At 40.3% G+C, this 20,394-nt stretch overlaps 2 protein-coding genes across 3 annotated transcripts in view; one reads left to right on the plus strand and one right to left on the minus strand.

Annotated features, from left to right (window-relative positions):
• Nucleotides 1-20,394, plus strand: part of rpl14 (ribosomal protein L14) — a 143,006-nt gene that overhangs the window by 100,403 nt on the left and 22,209 nt on the right. The gene's annotated exons all lie outside the window — the stretch shown is intronic.
• Nucleotides 13,578-13,889, minus strand: LOC310865869 (UPF0449 protein C19orf25 homolog; the record flags this gene model as incomplete). The annotated part of the gene is made up of 1 exon (XM_083775077.1): nucleotides 13,578-13,889. One exon carries the CDS (start codon nucleotides 13,887-13,889, stop codon nucleotides 13,578-13,580), a length of 312 nt encoding a protein of 103 aa, XP_083631203.1.

A 20,394-nucleotide genomic window follows, 5' to 3' on the forward strand; every position in this document is an offset into this window, starting at 1 on the left:
CTGGAAAACCGGTTCCCTAATGCAGGGCAGCAGCTGGTTTCCCACAGAAGAGCGGAACCAAGCCACGGTATGATTTTAATAGTATAGATAGATCATACATGGGCAACTGACGGCCCAGGGGCCACATGTACATATATTATTGATTTAATCTGTTACAATTCCAAACATGACCCGCTTAATTACTAAATTAGTAGTATTAAAATGTTGTCTTATTTTGTGTGCAATGTATTTGTATTTAGTTCATAAAGTTAACATAACTATTATAAAAGGCATTTGAAGGGCATTTGAAATTAAATGTAACTTTTCAGGATTTCAATTCAAATATAGCAAAAATAGTTTCTCTACAAGCTCAAAACACGTCACAGTGCGACGTGTTTTGAGCTTGTAGATCGGCTATTCTTGCTACGACAGTAATATGCAAAGTGGCCCTCTGGAGTGAGTGTGGGAATATAGTGGCCCTCTCCATCTTCAAAGATGCCCACTCCGAGTCCTGTTATAGGTAGATATGGGGTTATTGTAATTCCGTACTCTTTAAGCAGCATATGTTCTATTCTCTATTGTATTTCTGTCCAGGATATGCTAGATGACAACAACAATTATCTGGAGAACGACGATCCTGAAAGTTACCTACTTGCAAGTGTATCGCTGAGGGAAACGGAACCTCTCGGAGCCTCCCAGAGCATTACAGATCTTAGGTTCCAGAAACACCGTGTAAGTGTTAAGACCCTATCAGCTATTGCATCATAGAGAAAGGGGTTCTCGGACATTTTTAAGCCAGGACCACATTTTAGGGGACATTTTTCACTTGATGATATAGTACAATTTCAAAGTTTAAAGCACAACTTTTTTTTGTTTTTCAACCACGGTTCATGTTTTAGGTTGTTATTAGAGAAAGTAAAAGATGAGTATTGTCTGAACCAAACATACAACTAGGGATGGGTATCGTTAGGATTTTTTCGAGTCCGGTACCGATTCCGGTTCTGCTTATCGATTCCGGTTCTTAACGGTTCCCTATTTCGGTTCCAAAATGATATAAAAGAGGTCAAATGTTTAACAAAAAAGCTCAATGTCTATTTAAGACATGTAATGAATAAATAGTGTAACATCCTCTTCCTCCTCATTCAGTTGAGCCATTTGTGGATAATATAGTAAAAAAATAAATGGTATAAACTTAAGGTCAATTGTTTTTCACAAAGCTTTTATTTTTAAGACTTTGATTTAAAACAGATGAATAGAGTATAGACCAACATCCTTTCCTTTAACAGTTGAGCCATTTGTGGATACTACAGTTACCTCTTACTACTACTGACAATGACAACAAATATGCCTGAGAGACTACACAACATAAACATCACTGCAACACAAAGTCAGAAATCTAGAAAAAAATAAAAAGATAGTCTCATGTAGTCTCATGTGGTGCACAGTCTGCATGGCATGTCAGAGCAGAGTGTATACTGTATACTAAAGACATGTATAATGAATAGTATAACATCTTCTCCTTTATTGAGCCATTTGTGGATAATATAGTGATTATTTTAAATGTATCTATATAATATCGATTCTGTATTTACCCAGGGCAATAGTGTTGTAGGCTACTTCTCTTATTACCAATAACAAATAAAAGCATGTCTGAGATCTGAGAGCAACACACACACGATTGACTGTGTAAATTAGCATCGCTAATGAAGGGGAGGGGGCAGCGCATCAATGGGGGATCATTGAAAACAAAGGCCGCTTGCATGCTGTGGTTTGCTACTAACAGAAATGTGCATGGGCTGCCCAAAGTAGGCCCAAATGTCCACAAGCCCACAACTCGTCGCTAATGCAACGCAATGTAGGCTTGTAGTTCAGCTCTGTTCCCTGCGCATCTCTTAAGGGAAGAAAATAAATAAATATCGTGTGACTGCGTGTCTGTGGGAACCGATAGAGAGAACCGAAATTGAATTATTGTAATGGGTACCCGGTACCCAGGCACGTTCGGTTCGGTACATACTTGGTCCCGAGATTCGGGACCCACCCCTACATACAACTGACTACTAGTGGCCTTCCATACTGTGTTATAGGCTCAATATGTCAGTTTGTCACCTCCTCCTTCACACTCAATAGATCCTGTGATACATATACATATTTAGCCCCATGTTCGAATGCCCCCACCCCCTGTCAAAAAGAGCTAAAATCGTTAAAATGAAAAAAAGCAGCAAATTAAAGAATAATAATATTCATCTTTTACTTTCTCTAATAACAAACTAAACATGAACCTTGGTTGAAAAAAAAACCAAGTTGTCCTTTAAGTAAATAACCCCATTTGGAGTCCTGACCCATTGTTTGAGAATCTTTGGCATAGAGGCAATGTTTGTTTTCTTGACATTTACCGCTGGCCATTTTCCAAATCAAGCATTTGTTAGAGTTTTTCTCCTGAAGACTTTAAATTCTATTTATTTCAGTACAGTATAAACATCAACTTGCAGAGACTTGAAAACCATTTGAGATCCAACGCCTAGTGCATAATCATTGCTATATAGAATTTGTTCCGTAACGGGTCTACTCGTCTCCAGTCTTTTAATAAAAAATAACTGAACCAAAGAAATGAGCAGACAAAATTGGAACTGGAACAGTATAAAGCCTTGATGAAGACTGGTATAGGTCGAAACATGTTGGTTTAATAAAGATTATTCTCCTCTTTTAAATATTTTGAGTGCCCGGATCTCCGTCTTTTTTCAATGGAACAGTATAAAATTGAAACTTATAAATAGGTGGATGAAATCGGTGACCCTCCTGAAAATGTATATATGTTTACAAAAGGGATGACCCCTGTTACTGAACAAACACTAGTAATGATTACTCGAAGAATGTATAGCTTTAACTAAAAAACCAAAACATTCTGTTTTAACGAAACAATATCACTTACAGCATTTAAGCAGTGTAGCATCAACTCATTTTGTCTCCCTTTCAGTATTGTAGGTATTACTTCAGTGATAACAGCTGCACGTACAACAACAGCTGTCGGTACCGGCATGAGCCCGTTGGTGGGGATGAGAAGGTAATCTGGCTAACCCTGGCAGCTTATACAGTTATTGAAGGGTACAATAGACAGCATCCAGCCATGAAATGTAATACTCTAGCTGTTTTGTACTGTATGTCATACTCTAGCTATTTTGTACTGTATGTCATCATTTTATTAGTATGTACATTTTGCAACAGTGTTTTTTTTTAAAGTAATGAGTACAGATATAGCAACAAAATCTAAAACAAATGTTTGGTAGGTTGATGAGTTGTTCACTGCAAAGGAATTGGATCAGCCACAAGGGGACACTGTCTGCCAAATGAGGAAGTCAATTACACTACAATTGTCAAACATTGTTGAAGGCCTTGTAGCAGTGTTTGTTTGTTATTTTAGCTTGATGGAAGGCCTGTAGATAAAATTAGTAGCTTCAAACTAAAATGATAAATAATTAAAATTGACAAAGAAAATGAACGTTCATGGAGTTGAAGTATAAGCTAGATAGATGATGACTAGATGCTTGGGGGGGGGGGGGGGGGGGGGGGCTTTTCAGGAAAGTTTCTGGTGTCTTGTTGGCTTTGTCACAGAGACAATATGCTACACCTTAATTGTGTTCACACTACTTTCTGATTCTCTAACAAAGGTGTGCTTTCTCTCTCCTAGTTTTGTTTTGAAGCCATGAAGATGTTCATGAATTATCATATTCAGAATTGTCTTCAGAAAGCAGGTGAGTCCATTTAAATACCAGCCTTTTCGCCAAGAGTGGGACATTGCCAGCACAGAGTCTTTAAAATGATTTTGAGTTCTTTGCTCAATATCTCTGACTCACTCATAAACCACCAGTCTATCTGCTTCCCTATCAATCTCTCCATGTTGATGTTCTGCAGGAGCTGTGTTCACCAGCTACTACAGCAGCAACCCCATGGGAGTGTACTTCTCCATGCCTGTGCTCAGGTCCCTCCTGTGGGCGCTGCTCAAAGCTGGCTTGGTGGCCGATATCTTCCCTGTCATCAACTTGATCGGCTTGACACTAAATGTAATGGTGAGGTGCAATGGTTTTCACACAGCTCCTCGTCCGTGTTGACTGGATCAATTGTGGCGTCCTCAATTTTTATGTCATTTTTCGAGGGGCGCTCTTATCATACATCATCACACATCACATTCCATGCTCAACCAATCAAATCATCACAAATGTCATTCCGCCCAATCACTTTTGGCATTTCACTTTTCTGCCCTCAGTTTTATCTTCAATATGTACTTTGCTCAGCCAATCAAATCATCGCTAAGGGTGGTCAGCCAATCGCAAGCCAATGTTTGTTCACACAAATCCGGAAAGCTGGGCATAGGAGGGGTTAGCGCCCCTAAAAAAAAGTACTATAATTGGGGTTGTCCCGATCCGATCACGTGATCGGAAATCGGGGCAGATTTTGTGGTTTTCCAAAACATCGGCTTCCATGTGTCTGAATGTGAAAACCTTATAATTTTCCTTTTTCTTTTAGTCAAAATAAGAATAATTGTGCACTAAGATAAGATTTTAGTTTTGTTTAAAAAGGTAATGATTTTAATGACTGACTCATTATGGACCTATAATATGTTTTGCCATAATCATGCAACTCTATAACGGTGACACAGACATGACAGCAATGGTACAACAACTGTTTTAAATGGCTTTTTGGTGCATGGGCAGGGCATTAATATTATATCCATATCATGATATTGGACTGGATATCGTCTGTGATTTTGGAAATTGTACTATTGTGATATGACATGAGTGTTCTGTAAAAATATAAATATTGGCTCGGGACAAATCGGTATCAGCAGATACTCAAAATCAAATGATTCATAAGATGAAGCTTAGCCTGCTTAGTTTTCAGTCAGATAGGTGTTGACCTACCCGACACAAACTAAGAAGGCTAATAATTAGATATAGCCTTTTAATGTACAAAAAGCCGTCTGTATTCATTTTCTCTCTTTTCTCTTCACTTGCTAGCCTGACCGTGACTTCGTGCAGGCCCTCATGACCTTTGTGATAGAGAAAGGCCTCAATGCCTTTGTACCTCAAGTTACACAGCTTGCATCAAAGGTACCCCACTTGCACATCATCACATCCACTTTGAGATGCAGTGTATTGGTTGGAGGTTTTCAGTCTGAGTGTGTTTATGTGCATGCGTTACAGATAGTAAATGCTGGCCCAGTGCAGAATATGGATTGTATCGACCTCGTCGGAAAGTGAGTTAAAACGTTTCTTAAACCCATCTATCAATCTACTGTAATTTAACATCCGTCTTGTTATTACAATATATAATGTAGGTCATATACAATTGTTTACAGAGATACAAACATTGGCTATATGTATCAACCTTTCACAGAGGGCAATGTTGATACTTTTCACATGTTACAAGCCACAAATGTTCTTTGTTCTCATCCACTAGCCTGTCCACTCCAACGGCCCTGCATTTGAACCATGCCATCATGGAAGTAGAGGTTAGTTCCCTTATTCAGTTGGCTACCTGCTTTTGTTTGTTTTTATCATTTTGTGGCAGTGTTCCATGAAGATGAAAGGGCTATATTTGCTGTTTCTCTCTTGTAATTTGTTTATTTTGTGTGTGTGTGTATACTCAACAGCGGTGTGCCAAGCAGGAAGATTGGAAGCAGTTAGGGGTGTCCTTTAAGTCACTCTGCCAGTCCAGCCAGGTTACCAGTGAGCTGGAGCGCATCAGTGGCAAAATCGCCATAGCGCTCTTATCTGAGACCAAAGACAAACTAGCTCAGCCCTTTGTTACCTTTGCAGAGACAGGTACTAATATATATATATATATATATATATATATGTTTTTTTTATAAAGCGCCTTTCATACACATAATGTAGCTCAGTGTTGGACAGCTATAAGTGAGAGCTACATTTCAAATGGCATTCATAGATACATACATTGTACACTCCTACTGTACAATATGTACAGTAGGAGTGGATTTACAGCAGCAGGTAGAACTGTCTTACGTAAGTAAAATGCAGCATATGTAAGCGTTCACATTCACTCATTTATAATAACTTGATGAATTAATGCATGTTAATGTACTTTTGTTTCAGCTTGTCAGGATGAAAGTGATGATGGCGTGATCAAGGTTTTCATAGGCAGAATTGGAGTCTCTCTCCTGTTCAGATACCACAAAACTCAACAGTGGGCTCAGGTAAACAAGTAGTCTGTGTGCTTCAGTGTTTTTCACTGACAAACTAAATGGAAACGAAATTAAAACTTAAGCTATGAAGAAATAAAAACTAGATTAAAATGTTAGGAAGGGACTAGTGGACAAGAGATCCAGTATAAGTTATTTTACAGTTGGTTGTATGCTGAAAATAACAGATCTACAAGCTCACAACGCTGCGCGACGCGTTGTGAGCTTCTAGATCGGCTATTTTCAGTGTAAAATCAGTCATTACGATGGCATCAAGGCCAGACAAAATAAATTTTAGTCGACTAAATCAACTGTAGATTTAGTCGACTAACATCTTATGATATTTAATCGACTAACTAAAACATTCCAGTTGACTAAAACTAAATGAACCATTCAAAAGACTGACTAAAACTAAAATCTAATTTAGCTGCCAAAAACAACACTGGTGTGTTTTTTTTAGATGGAACAGAGTACTTTTGAATTTATATCCTCACTGTCGGGTGGAAACCCTGTATGTCGAAAACTGTTACTTTTCATGGATCTTTTTCCATGGATTTAACGTCATTTTTATTTAGTCACAAGCTCTTGTAAATTATTTTTATTGGTTAAATATGTATACTATAAAATCTACAGACTCATGTAACCACTTTGAATGGTGTCCATATTTTAGGCATGTTATCGTAGTCCTAAGTACAACTATCCGAGATATTGGAGGGAATAGGACATTCATTTATCAAAATAATAAAAAGCAAGTCTAGCCCCCACATTATCAGATTTAGCTGATAATCCAGTCTTTGTTTACATCCTGCACACATTGTGGGTACCATGGGTTGACAAAATAAGAATAAAACAATGGCGGTGGCGGAGGAATTAATGAATGAATACACCCTTCATTTCACCCACTTCTTTATGATGTAGCCTGCCCCAGCCTGTGTGATTTGGGCGAAAACAGCCGGTTGATGCTTAGGGCCAAGCAGGGAGACATTGGTTACCATTCTTATAGTATAGGCGACTGTTTTTGGAATGCTAGGCATGATTTCTTTTTTTTGCTTGTCTGCTCTTAGGGTAAGAGAGTGGTAGAGGTGCTGTCTAGGTTAAAGCTCAAGTACTCGATGCTGAAGGGTCTTTTTGGGAATGAGGATGGAGCGTCACGCTGCTGCCTGGTCACCATTGCTACTGAGCTGTTCCATAAGTGTGACAGTGTCGAGGGAGCACTCAACGTACTGCGAGGTAACCACAACACTTCTCAATATCACTGCTGCTGCACAGCAGGAATTAGGGGGGTAACAGTTAATCGATTGAAAATCTATATATATATTTGAATAAAATAATCGATCATTTTTTTTAAGAGATTTGTTTTTGGCTTTTGTGCATTTATTGATAGTTACAGTGAAGATGGATAGGAAAGAGGGGGAGAGACACGCAGTCAGGCCAGAGCCTATATTTGGCATGCGCCTGCCCCTATCCCCCATTAAGCAAATAAATAATTGAGAGTTGCAGTCCCACCAGATATGAAAGCAAACGTCTAGCTGTAGATATGATTTGATCGTTCTTGATCACCTTGTGGCTCAGCAGGCAAAGGTATGCCAATGACCGTTTTTTATTAATTTATTTTAACCGTTTCAGTTCGTAGGACGCATGAGGCCGTCATAAGGATCCCGAAATATTAGTGCCTACGACGTCTGTGGATGTCCTAGCGACGTCCCAGCGACGCGGGGCGAGATGAGAATATTCAGAATTTTTCCTATTTTTTTTTTTGGCATTTCGCTTTTCGCTTTCCGTATGCTAACGCTCAGTGCAATAATTAGCTTGTCATTGACTCCCATGTTAGCGCGGCGGAAAGAATGACTCGTATCTCCTAATCCAGGGCGCTCTCCGTGGTGATGAATGGATCGATATGCTGGCGCTTCATTTCTGCTCCTCATCCGTCTCTCCCGCAAAATATGAACGTTTTTTGGAGCGTAAAAAAAATAATTAAGATGTTCGGGGATGTGAGGTCTCTTTGTAAAGTCAACTTTTTTAGGAAAGTGTTTCCGGTTCATGGCTTTCAGAGTAAAAGCGATCAGACAACTCTGGCACCCCGGAGCTTCTATTTTGATGCACTTCCGGCACTAAATGTGTTGGTTCATGTTGTTCCCTTTCAATTGTTTAGATAATGAGTGGTTTCTGACCTCAAGCTTGTGGCCTTGTGAGGATTGGGACCTGGATAGAAGGACAAATGTGTTGGTATGCCTGGCTAAGGCAACCTCTCACAGAGAAGCTCTGAATGTCTACTCCAACCTACCTGGACTTAAAGAACCTATTGGTGAGAGGTCACACATAATCAACACCTTCTGTCTGTCTCATACAATATGTCATGGTGAAAAGAAGTGTGATGTGTGTTTATCTGCAGATCATATAGATGCATCCCAGTATGGTGTTTTGTTGAACTCGCACCTGCAACACTGCTTGAACAAGCAGGTCTTAATTGTGGCTGCAGACACTGCACTATTCATGTTCTCCAAGAACCTGGGGATTGACACTGCTCTGCTGCAGATTCTGCTAATCAAGCTGGGCAAGCAAAACCGCTGGAATCAGGCCCGGGAAGTCTTCAAATGTAAGTACTGCTCCCATTGATTGTAGTACCGTATATAACTATAGTGGTCATATACGATGTATTGCTGAAGCTGTGAGACAATAACATTTATTGATGTCCATAGGACCACTTCACAATTTCTTTATGTATCTTCATATAATTGGTCCTCACTAATGCTCATATTGTACCATTTTGTCCCCCCAACTCTGTCTTTGATGGGTGGATGGGGGAATTCAGAATTTTCGGGGGCCAGTTTCGAATTGCAGCCGTCCGTAGATGCCCTTTGAGAGCGTTTCTTTTTTTTACATATATTTTTGGGGCGTTTTTTGCCTTTATTGATAGGGTATAGTTGCGAACGCAGTGAGCCACTTACTATGACAGCAGGGGCTGAGTGTCTGTGTGTGTGTCACGCTGTGGTGTCACGCTGTTACACCACCGGCCCGCCACCAGAGGGCGCAGCTGTGGCACGCACGCACGCACGCACACACACACACACACACACACACACACACACACACAGGGCGCAGCTGTAGCACACACACACACAACCACACACACACGAGCTGCGTTCGCTTCACGCGTTTGCGCGTCTTACTTGTAATTAAACGGGAAAGGGGAGAGAAGGGTAGTGACACGCAGCAAAGGCCGTCGAGCTCGGGAGTCGAACCCGTGGCACGCCATCCGGCTGGCTTAGCACCCTAGGTGCCCAGATGGTTGAGCTAACCGTCCGGGCCTTTGAGAGTGGTTTTGAGTCAAATGCTTCTAATGAGCATTAGCGAGGACAAAATAATATGAACATAAGTTGATGCTATAATCTTGACGTTATAGTAAGAATTCTGCACATGCACCCTCACCGTTAATGGCGTATTTCAGGAAATTGGATGCAGCGTAGGTGGGACATCTGGGAACCTCAATGTAAAATTGGCTTTTTTTTTGTCCAATGTTGAAAAATAGAATATTGGAAAAATTGTCTTAAGTCTACTCTGTAAGCTATACATGATGTGGATGTGAGTGAACATTCATGGTACATCATTATCTGACTTAATTGTATCCTTCAAGTTGTTGTTTATGCCCCAAAATGACTGAATATACAGGTTTTGTAGCATTTGTTGCAATTGTAGAAATATTGGACCATAATTGTCAAATGTTTAAGCATGTTGTAATCATGTATACTTTGCCTGAAATCAGTTTTCAAATTTATATTTTGGTCAAAACAGCCAGTTTTACACATTGAGGTGTGTGTGTGTATGTATGTGTGTGTGTATATATATATATATATATATATATATATATATATATATATATATATATGAGTGTAATAGTGTATTCAATATTTAGATATAAATTGTCAGACACACCCTGATTGTGGCTCAGGAGGTAGAGCAGGACATCCAATGATTCGTGGGCCGGCGGTTCGAATCCCGGCTCCTCCTGTCTACATGTCGAAGTGTCCTTGAGCAAGACACTGAACCCCAAATTGCTCCCGATATGGTGGTTGGTACCTTGCATGTATTCCGCCGCAATCGGTGTGTGAATGGGTGAATGTAATGCACAATCTCTGTAAAGCGCCTTGGATAAAGGTGCTATATAAATGCACCATTTACCATTTTCTTATATAAACACATTGTAACTTCAAACTACCTTTTCACCATGTAATTCTATTTACATTTTATATTCAATTTATTTCATTTAAAAAAATTAGCCTCATGAGAATGACTATCAGTCACCAGAAACATAAACGTGTGTTTGCAATGAATTTAACAGTTTTATTGCCGGGATTATGTGTTCGTGTTTCAGGCTTCACTGCCTATGTTTTAAGATACCTTTGAACAGCCACTGCGCCGACCACCGAGTTGCTTGTCATGAAAATCCACTTTAAAACGGTGTAATCACTTGTCAAAGTTTTCAAAAATATTCCAAAGTGGCGATCACAACAACGGAGCGGACGAGGAAGGCGCGCGCTGTGCGGCACCGTCACCATTGTGACCGTCACCTTAACATGTAAAAGATTTGAACATTTAGGTGTAACCTAATCAACTATCAAACAATCAATATCATAATTTTTCTTATTCTTTCTAAAACAAATGGTGAAAATGACAGATCTACAAGTCCACAGTTCATCGCAGTGTGTTGTATGATCTTGGGTAATCATACAAATCGATTTAGTTGGTTAAAAACTATTAGAATTGTATTGCATCGATTATGTTGAAGTAAATGATGGCTAGTTGCATTCATATCTGACATTGCTAATTTCTCACTTGGGGTGTTCAGCTTCCCTGAGTGTGGGGTATTACCCTGATGTGTCGGCGCCCCCTGGTCTCCTGCAGCTTACTGTCCCCTGTTCTCTGGAAGAGGAGGAACTGGCCTTGGTCTTTGAGATGTTCATCGCGCTCAATGCAACTGCCATACTCAAAAACCTCACGGACACAACCCTCATACTTAGAATCACTCTAAAAAGGTACATTTTGGGCTAATTGTTAGTTTTGGAAGCTACTCTAACATTTTACTATCTTTATAAAAACTGCAACTTTGCATGCAGCATCTTCAAAATGTTGTGTGCCTTGTGGCTGCACTTGCATGCTACTCTAGGTACTGTATGTTATAATCACCAGATCATGACCGTGCAGACATCTGCATGACTTCAGTTGTGTGACTGCCTGTACTTGTACTACTATAAAGGGCGGAACTGTTTGAATTTTGAGATACAAAGTTGCAGCTACAAGAAGAAATGGAGTTTAAATCAAATAATTACTTGTCACATACTGAAAGGTTGGTGCCAGAGACTGTCAGACTGTTATAAGTAATGTCCAACATATAAAGTACAAAATATTATATTATAAAATTGGTTATAATACAGGTAAGGTAGTAAGAAAGTGTAGAAATCACACCCGTGTGAAGTGAGGGGCACTCTTATCAATATCATTCATTATCCTCAGTATGTACTTTGCTCAGCCAATCAAATCATTGCTATGGGGTGATCAGCCAATCAAATTATCGCTAAAATTCTCTCTCACACACACACACACACACACACACACACACACACACACACACACACACACAGCTGGGCAACTAGGGGCTAGCGCCCCTCAGGTGAGGTTAAAGACAGTTGAACTTTTAGGCAGTTGGGTGTATTGTTCAGGGCTCTGAAGGGAAATGTCTTTGTGTTGCTTTGTGTAGGATTTGTGACAGTGCAGCCATTTTACATGATCGAGTGGCACAAACAGTCAATTACTTGGGGGTCCTTCAACATTCTTTCAACTCTGCACAGGCAGTTGAGCAGCTACCAAATGGTGATGGTCACCATCAACATGCAACATGCGTGTCATAGTTGAGTAGAACTATTTCAGGATATAGAGGGTATGATGTTGACGTCATCAAACCAGTAATTTATGCGGGAACACCTACTGAGTGCCAAAAAAATACTTTCTGGCCTTGACTGCTCATACATCCAAACGGAAAAGTCCAATATGATTGCATTATACGACGTTAAACTCACTTTGCCACTCTATTTGCCACTCACTTTATGCATGCGCATACCCTCTATTCTGTGAGAATGAAATCGTCTTGCCTTCCTCATCAGTGTCTGTGTGCATCGTCACAGGTGGCACAAGTGATGTGCACACGGAGGTATTTGGATCTGCTTACTCCACAACATCTCCTTGGTCTTACTGACGGAGGGCCCTGGGGCCTCTTGGTGAGGGTGTTAGATGTGTCTTCCCATCTTGACAACCTTAGGTTCTTGGCAGTCTGGAATCCCAGGCACACAGAGTTCAGTTAAACAGCCAGCTTTGTGGGCACTAAATGCCAAATGGAAGTAAATGAGAGGGTCAGTGGTTTTCCAGAAATGATCTATTCCATATCTGTGTCCCATGCAATGTATAGACTCATAATTTATGATCCACCAGAAGTGAATGTTATCTGCAGAGACCCTTCCCTCTATTTTACTTTGTTCAGGACTTTTCTGGGTGTGAATCCAACCGACACGTCCTACTCGTTATACCCTAAGAAAATGATCATATTGTATGAGATGCTGGGCTAACTCGCATGGCATTAGCTTATACTGTATATCAGGGGTGGGAAACTGGCGGCCCGGGGGCCACATGCGGCCCCCACCTTCACTCAATGGGGCCTGCAGGTTAATATCAGAATAGTGATATAGTATTGATTGCAGCTGTTACAATTCCAAACATTCAAACATGACCCGCTTTAATTTCTTAATGACTAGTATTAAAATATTATTGTCTTTTTGTGTCCAATGTAGTTATATTAACAGTTCATAAAGTTAACATAACTATAACTAAATGCATTTGAAATTCAATAAAAAGGTTACTTTTCAGGATTCCAATTAAAAAATAGCAAAACATTATTCTGGATTTCAATTCAAATGTAGCATAAATAGCTGATCTACAAGCTCAAAACGTGCCGCAGTGCGATGCATTTCAAGCTAGTAGATCAGCTATTTTTGCTACGACAGTAATATGCGCTGTGGCCCTCTGGAGTGAGTGTGGAAATATAGTGGCCCTCACCATCGACAAAGTTTCCCACCCCTACTGTATATCAACACCATGTCATATGAGTATCTGCCCAGTTAATCAGAGGGGTGAGGTGGCTGAGCAGCATCCCTGGAGCACGTGGGAGGTCAATGCCTCGCTCAACGGCCCATTGAAGCACACATCTGTTTCTGGCATCAAACCTGTGGCTCTTCAATGACAGTGTGGTCACTTGACACCGTTAGACTTCCAGTGCCACCCATCACAAGTATTGGTTCTGTGAACAGAGAAACATGAGTGTTGGACAAGTGCACTAGCCCATTTGTGACGTGTTTCATAGTCCACTCTTGACCTCGGTGACGTCGTGTTCCAGACTATCTCCAGCTGCTCGCAGTTCCTCCGTCTGGCGGATAAGTTGACCATTGACCTCCAGAAGTCTCTCGTTAAGCTCCAGGTAGTGGCGGCTCTGCTGGTACTTGGACTCCACGTCGCTGTCTGGGTGTCTGCCAGAGTCTTGACCGCTGTCCTCCAGGATTCTGAAGATGGGGTCGTTGGGGGTGGCACGCTCAAGGTCTTGCAGTATGTGGGCCACAGTGGGGGCGTCAGGGCGAGGGGACAGAATTACCCTTTTCTTCTTAGATCCCATATTAATTGTGACCGAGTCAGAACTGGGTCTCTACCTCAGTTCATTCATTGAATCCGTGCTTCGACAGTACGAGCCTGGTGGTACTCTAAAGATAAGTACAGCACTAATTGGTTATTTATAATACATTCCACAAATTGTCTGTCTGCCGTTTATGTCCAGATATGGAGTGCCACACTGATGTCATCAATGGAACGTCAGACTTTCCCAAATATGAAGTTGTTACATGGCTGCAGACTTGCATCCAAGTACTTAAGTTTCAACCACACTAGTCCCGAAGAATGCACTGAGCTCAAGTAAAACAATTTGAATGAACATGAAACTAAAGTAGTTAACATTATTACTATTAGGAGCATTCCCCTACTTCCCTCTACACTAGTTGCAGGCGTAATCCTAAACTAACCTGAAAGCACTTCATGACCACCACAGTGCTACCAGTCGGTAGTCGTTTACGCAGGCTGAAGAGGCGTTCTCTGGGATAGGGACAATGGGGGATCTCTTGCAGCATGTGGGGGCCATGGATTGGGCCAGAGAGGAGGAGTTTATGGTGTTAAACACTGGAGCTGGATGAGCGCAGGTCTTGATGAGTTGCTCAGACTCGGGGCAGAGATGGGCAGGTTGTGAGGAAACTATGAAAACACAGCACTTAAAACATGCAGACCTATTTGAGTGCTCCAGTAATTTATTTGTGGTCTATTTTCCTATGCCCAGCTTTGTGTGTCTGTGTGTACCTTGCAGCTGACGAAGACCCATAAGGGTCGAAACGTTGTTGCCTAAATAAAGTTTCCTGTGAGCTGATGCAGTGTGTGGACAATCCTTTTTCATTGTGTGTACCAGCGGAAATGATTTGATTGGCCAAGCACGGAATGTGATGTATGATAAGAGCGCCCCTCACTTCACTGTGGTTTATTATTATATTGCAGGGGTGAAGAAAGTTGACAACTCACAATTCTAATCCTTTTTTGTTTTTACTCTGTGGATGAGATCCGGCTATACTGTAAATGTTATTCTGAAATGCAATCACATGTTGTTCTCTCTCTCCTACCAGGACCCACCAGTGTGAGAAGGAATACGTCTCAGCAGCGAACCGCATCTACTCTGCAGCAGGTATTCCCAGCCCCAGATTAATATTAACTCTGGACCGTACAGAGCTCATTGGTAGTCGCGAGCAAGTGTTCATACTGGACACGAATAAAGCTCGATGCTGGCTGCGCCAAAGCCCCTGGGCCAAAGCTTTCTGGACACACTCCTAGCCTAACACCCCCAAACCCCACCCATCCTTCACACATACACCGACCCCACCCCCAGAAATACTCGCATTCCTTTCCTGGGAAACTGCTTACATTCCAGAAACTTCTGGTGCCTCTGAGAATACCAGGAATTAAATCCAAAAACATTAGTAGCAATGAAGCACTTTGCAGAATAAGAAAATTATCTGGATGACACAACATTGTTTTTTTTCTTTTGCGTTTTGTCAATTGACATTTGTGTGTTATTTGTATTTAAATATTTGTAAATATCTGTATCCGTTCAAAATGTTATAGGAGCTTTATTTCATTGGCTTCATAATTAGAGTTAAAGTTATTTTAGTGTGCCGGTCATATCTGGTAGTACATTTGTGAGACTAGGTTTTACTGTTTTGTAAAAAAAGAAAGGAAAAAAGAGAAAAAAAGACTACATGTTATGAAACAAAATAGGCTGGGCAGTTCCAGAGCAGTCACTAGGACATATTTTCTGTTTTAATATTCACATTCTTCCACTAGTGTTTTTTCGGTTATTGCTTTTCAGTGGAAAATAAACATTTACTTAAAGTTAAACCTCTATTGGCATTTGATTGTCACTGTTTATAATACACAGCAACAAGATCAGTATCTTCAACATCCACTAGGTGGTGGTAGTTATCTTTATTTTTATGGTAGCGTTGTGTGTTATGCTAGTACTAAGACTAGACCTTGGAAAGGCTAAAAATAAAACTGAGAGAAAGAAAAAAAACTGACACTACACAGTAGTAGTAAATATGGAGTGTTCAATTAAATTACCCCAGAATTTGGAAAAATGTGAGCTTTATATTACTTTATGTGGACGAAAATAAATAGCTCCTGTCATACTTTTCCTTGAAGTTTTTGATAACATTTAGTTGCTTACATGTTATGAAGTACTATTTTGGCCATTTCCAGAGCAGGGACTAGTTTTTATTTTCAATTTGTTTTATAACTACATTCTTCACTGGAACAACTTTGGTTTGTATTGCTTTTCAGGGGAAAGTTGAAAAATAAAACTTTGACTTAATTGATTTACAGTTTGGTTGACCGATTTACAGTTAGGTTGATGTGTGCGTGCGTGCGTGTGTGCGTGCGTATATCTTCCGTAATATAATTAAAAAAGTGAAGCTTTCATATATTCTCAATTCATTGTGCGTAAAGGGAAGTATTTAAAACCTTTTTTTTGTTTTACCCATTATGGGCAGGAACCCCTTTTGGGGATCTGTACAGTATGTAAAGTAATTTTTATTTCTTTTTTATGATACTTAAATCAGGATTTAGGCGTTTTTTGGAATTGGCATCAGTCCAAAATGGTTTCTCGATGATTATGTCATACAGCTCATGGAAATCAAAAAATCCTATCTCAAAATATTAGAATATATTTTTTCTCGAAATGTCGATGATCTGAAAAGCATATTAAAGTATGCCGTCAATACTTGGTCTGTGCTACTTTTGAACAAATTATTTCATCAATTGGGCATGGCATGAAGGTGATCAGCCTGTGGCACTGTTGAGTTACCGAAGCCCAGGTTTGCTTTGATAACAGCCAGTTGATTTGTATTGTCAAGAGGAAGGTGTGAGACGTAAGACTCAATACAACCTAGATTCTCTGTGGGGTTCAGGTCAGGCCAGTTGGCTGGGTAGTTAAGCACAGTAATACCATTCATGGTCAGTACACCAATTACTAGTCGTTTTGCCAAATCGAGCTGTAAAGGAAAAGCACCTGACCAGTGCCAAAACTAATAGTAACTGGTGTACTGACCATGGTATTACTGTGCTTAATTGCCCAGCCAACTGGCCTGACCTGAACCCCACAGAGAATCTATAGGTTGTATTGTCAAGAGGAAAGTGTGAGACATAAGACTCAACAATAAAAATGAACTTGCGGCTGTTATCAAAGCAAACCTGGGCTTCCATAACGCCTCAACTGTGCCACAGGCTGATCACCTCCAGTCCATACTACCCCATTGATGAAATAATTTGTTCAAAAAAGTAGCCCAGACCAAGTATTGACTGCATACAATAATATATTTTTCAGATGGTCGACATTTCTATGATTATTATATTTACGTGGTCTTGTGAAATATTATATTTTGATTTTCATTAGCTGTATGCCATAATCTTAAAACAAAAGGTTTTAAATTCTTCACTTTATGCGCAATGAATTGAGAATTTATGAACGTTTCACGTTTTGATTTATATTACAGAAGAAAATTAACTTTTGCACAATATATTTTTTTTTTAGAAGGAGCTGTATAGTGAGAGTGAGTGAGAGAATGTTTTACAGTTCACAATACTATTTTCTCGACTCAGGTTTGATTGACCTTCCCCTGTGTTTATACTAGTAATGGCAACACCAGTATCCTTAATATCCATTCAGGGTCTTAGCCACCTTACTCCACCAGGCCGAAAGGCTTTGCTAATTTCCGGCACTGTTGGCTTGATCGCAGCTAAACTGCACACACACTCCCTGGATGCCAGAGCAGAACCTCTGCCTGTTTTGTTTTTTCTTCACATGGGCCTGTTATAGTGCGACCAGGAGGCCGATTTTTGCAAAACACATTTTTGGACCGTACTCCTACTGATTCTTTCCCCCAAAAGATGCACATTGGTACACAGTATCTCTATAGTCAAACAAAATGGGTCTTTCAGATTTTTGGCTAGTTTCCACAGTTTGCAGAAGTGCTCCGTTTTACATTTTGCACGCACATTTGTTAAACCATTTAGACCTGAGGCCGATTCTAAAAAGGCCTTTAAAACCTAATCAAAGTTTTCTGAAAATCTTCAAATTCTTATTAAAAAATGAATAAAATGATGTTGCTACATGTCATGTAACATTTGAGATGTTTGTAGTGTAGTTTGGTCTTTTAAAAACTGAATCATGATTGTGGGACATACATTAGGTGAATAAGACCTGCATTCAGCAGTTGCACAACAGTGAATAAGATAATACGGCAAAATAAATGGAAAATTAACTGCTGTATCCTTTCATTTTCAGTGCTGTCCTTAATCACGTACAGTCTCCTCTCTTCCAGGCTGATCTCATTGGATGTGACTATTACCAAGTTCATCTTTGAGCTGCTGCTGTTCAGTTTCTGTAAAACATTTTTTTCTTTTGTACAATATTTAACAAATGCATTCTTTGATCTGCATCATATGAAATCATCGGTTTGTATGAATGGATGTTATCAGATGTTGAAGGCCTGTGTGACTGAAACATGATGTTCCACAGGGCAGAGTCCATCTGGACAAAATGTTTGTCGCTCTGATGGATTAGCATAACCTCTGCCATGTATTCTCCCCATTCATTCTTTTCATCCCCTCTCTCCTGTTTAGATTGCCCTTGGAGGCCTCTGCATATCAACCCTGTATCTCTCTTTTTGTCCCAGTTACTGTGTTGCTCTTTTCAATTTGGCTCAGAGATAAAGGAGGCAATCTTTTCAGCCTGTTTGACACGAATTCAAGTATCTGACACACAAAAGATTACGAGAGAGCTGGGGTCCCGCTTTCTTTTCTTCATTTCCTTTCTTTCATTTTTTTTGACAAATTGGTTTAAGTCCTGTCTAGAAAACCTGTGACATGTTCTTCTATAAAAAATATATTTCTGCAAAAAAAATTACTTTTCAATTTCAACTGCAATCCTGCCATATTTTTTATTTCAGTATTTTCAAAGAGTAACGCGGCCATACGACAACGTATAAGCCTAAGCCTTTAGAATCTAAAGTGTAGATGATGTGAAGACTCCCGCTACAGTGCTCTTGCTGGGTGTGTCCTTGCCCTCGCTTCCTGCTTCTTTTTTTTCTTCTTTTTTTAACCAATTGTTATCTATTCAACAGACAAATGTGCCCAGAGGAAAACCACAAGAGATTTATTTATTTAAGACTTGAAATGTGATGCTGGGATATATAAGTACTGTATCCTTGTTGTGGTTAAAGAAGTTGGTGGTTCCAGGGTACCCGACTCAGACAGTTGGTGTGTGTGGACTGGAAATTGAGTCCGAGAGAGGGGAGTTGCACCACTCAGTTCACACGGGTGTGATTTTTGTTTATCCTGGGGACTTCATGTATTGTCTTGGTTCTATGTTGTTCTTCGCTATATGGTTGTTTTTCTGTTGAACAGACTGTGAAGATGAATATCCCTGAGGGAACAATGAAGACGATATAAGTTGTAAGTCACTATTCTGTGCTGTAAACGCAACAATGCACAAAGAACAAGCAATTAGGAATGGTTACACATTCTGAGAAATAACATCTCTGCCCAAGGTAATTTCAAAGCACGCCAATGTATGAATTTCACATGACAATACTGCTGGGCCATAAATAATACATTTTATGAAGGAGCTGCGGGCCATATAAAAACTGAGCACATGCCATTGGTCCAGAATTTGGACAGTATTGTACAGTTTAAGTTCTATCTCCTGATTGTACAATATTGTATTTCTTACCTAAACTTCAGAGATGGGGAGACTAAACACTCACTAGCAATGATACTGTAAATGTAAATATCAACACTTAAAAGTCAATCTTAGCCAGTAAGGATGAAATATGACAAATCTGACAGGTCTGTCATGTGTACTGATTTGAGTGATGTTGGGACAAAAGTTGCAGGAGTTATATATATTTTAAATAACACCCGTGTGAAGTTGAGTGGAAGTTCCAGACTCAGGGTTCCGGTTCCGGCGACCCGCCCTGCGTCAGAAATGGCAGAGAAATGACAGTTACCATGTGGGCTTCCCTCACTGGAACCCCCAGGAATGTGCCAAGGGGCCAGTGCCGGTTTGCCGCCCTGCGTCCGAACTGTTGAGAAATTACAGTTACTGTGTGGGGGTCCCTCTACTACTCTACTGTACTGTCACACCCGAAATCATCATATATACAGTTAATATGTGCGTGTGTGTTTGAGTGTGTGTTAGGTTGCGCACAGGTGGTGAAAAACAACCATGCTGTTTTCGTGCTCAGATACAGCCAGCTAGCCACCCACCCACACACATAGCTCCGTAAGGGAGTGGTTGCACCACTCAAAAATGTTTTGCAAAAATCAGCCACCTGGTGGCACAATATGTGACCAAAGTTGGGAACAAGACAATGTAACACCAGGAATGGCTCAGGGGTGTTGCAGTACGATCAGTTGCGAGATGAGCCCAACTGATATTTACTTAAAAAGGGAGTTGAGACTGAATTAGCATTATTACATGATTTGCTCTATCACGGAGTGATAACTGAGTTTTTAAATGTAAATATGCAGTC

Source organism: Protomyctophum parallelum (assembly GCF_964188405.1).
Source record: "Protomyctophum parallelum genome assembly, chromosome: 1".
Classification (NCBI taxonomy): domain Eukaryota; kingdom Metazoa; phylum Chordata; class Actinopteri; order Myctophiformes; family Myctophidae; genus Protomyctophum; species Protomyctophum parallelum.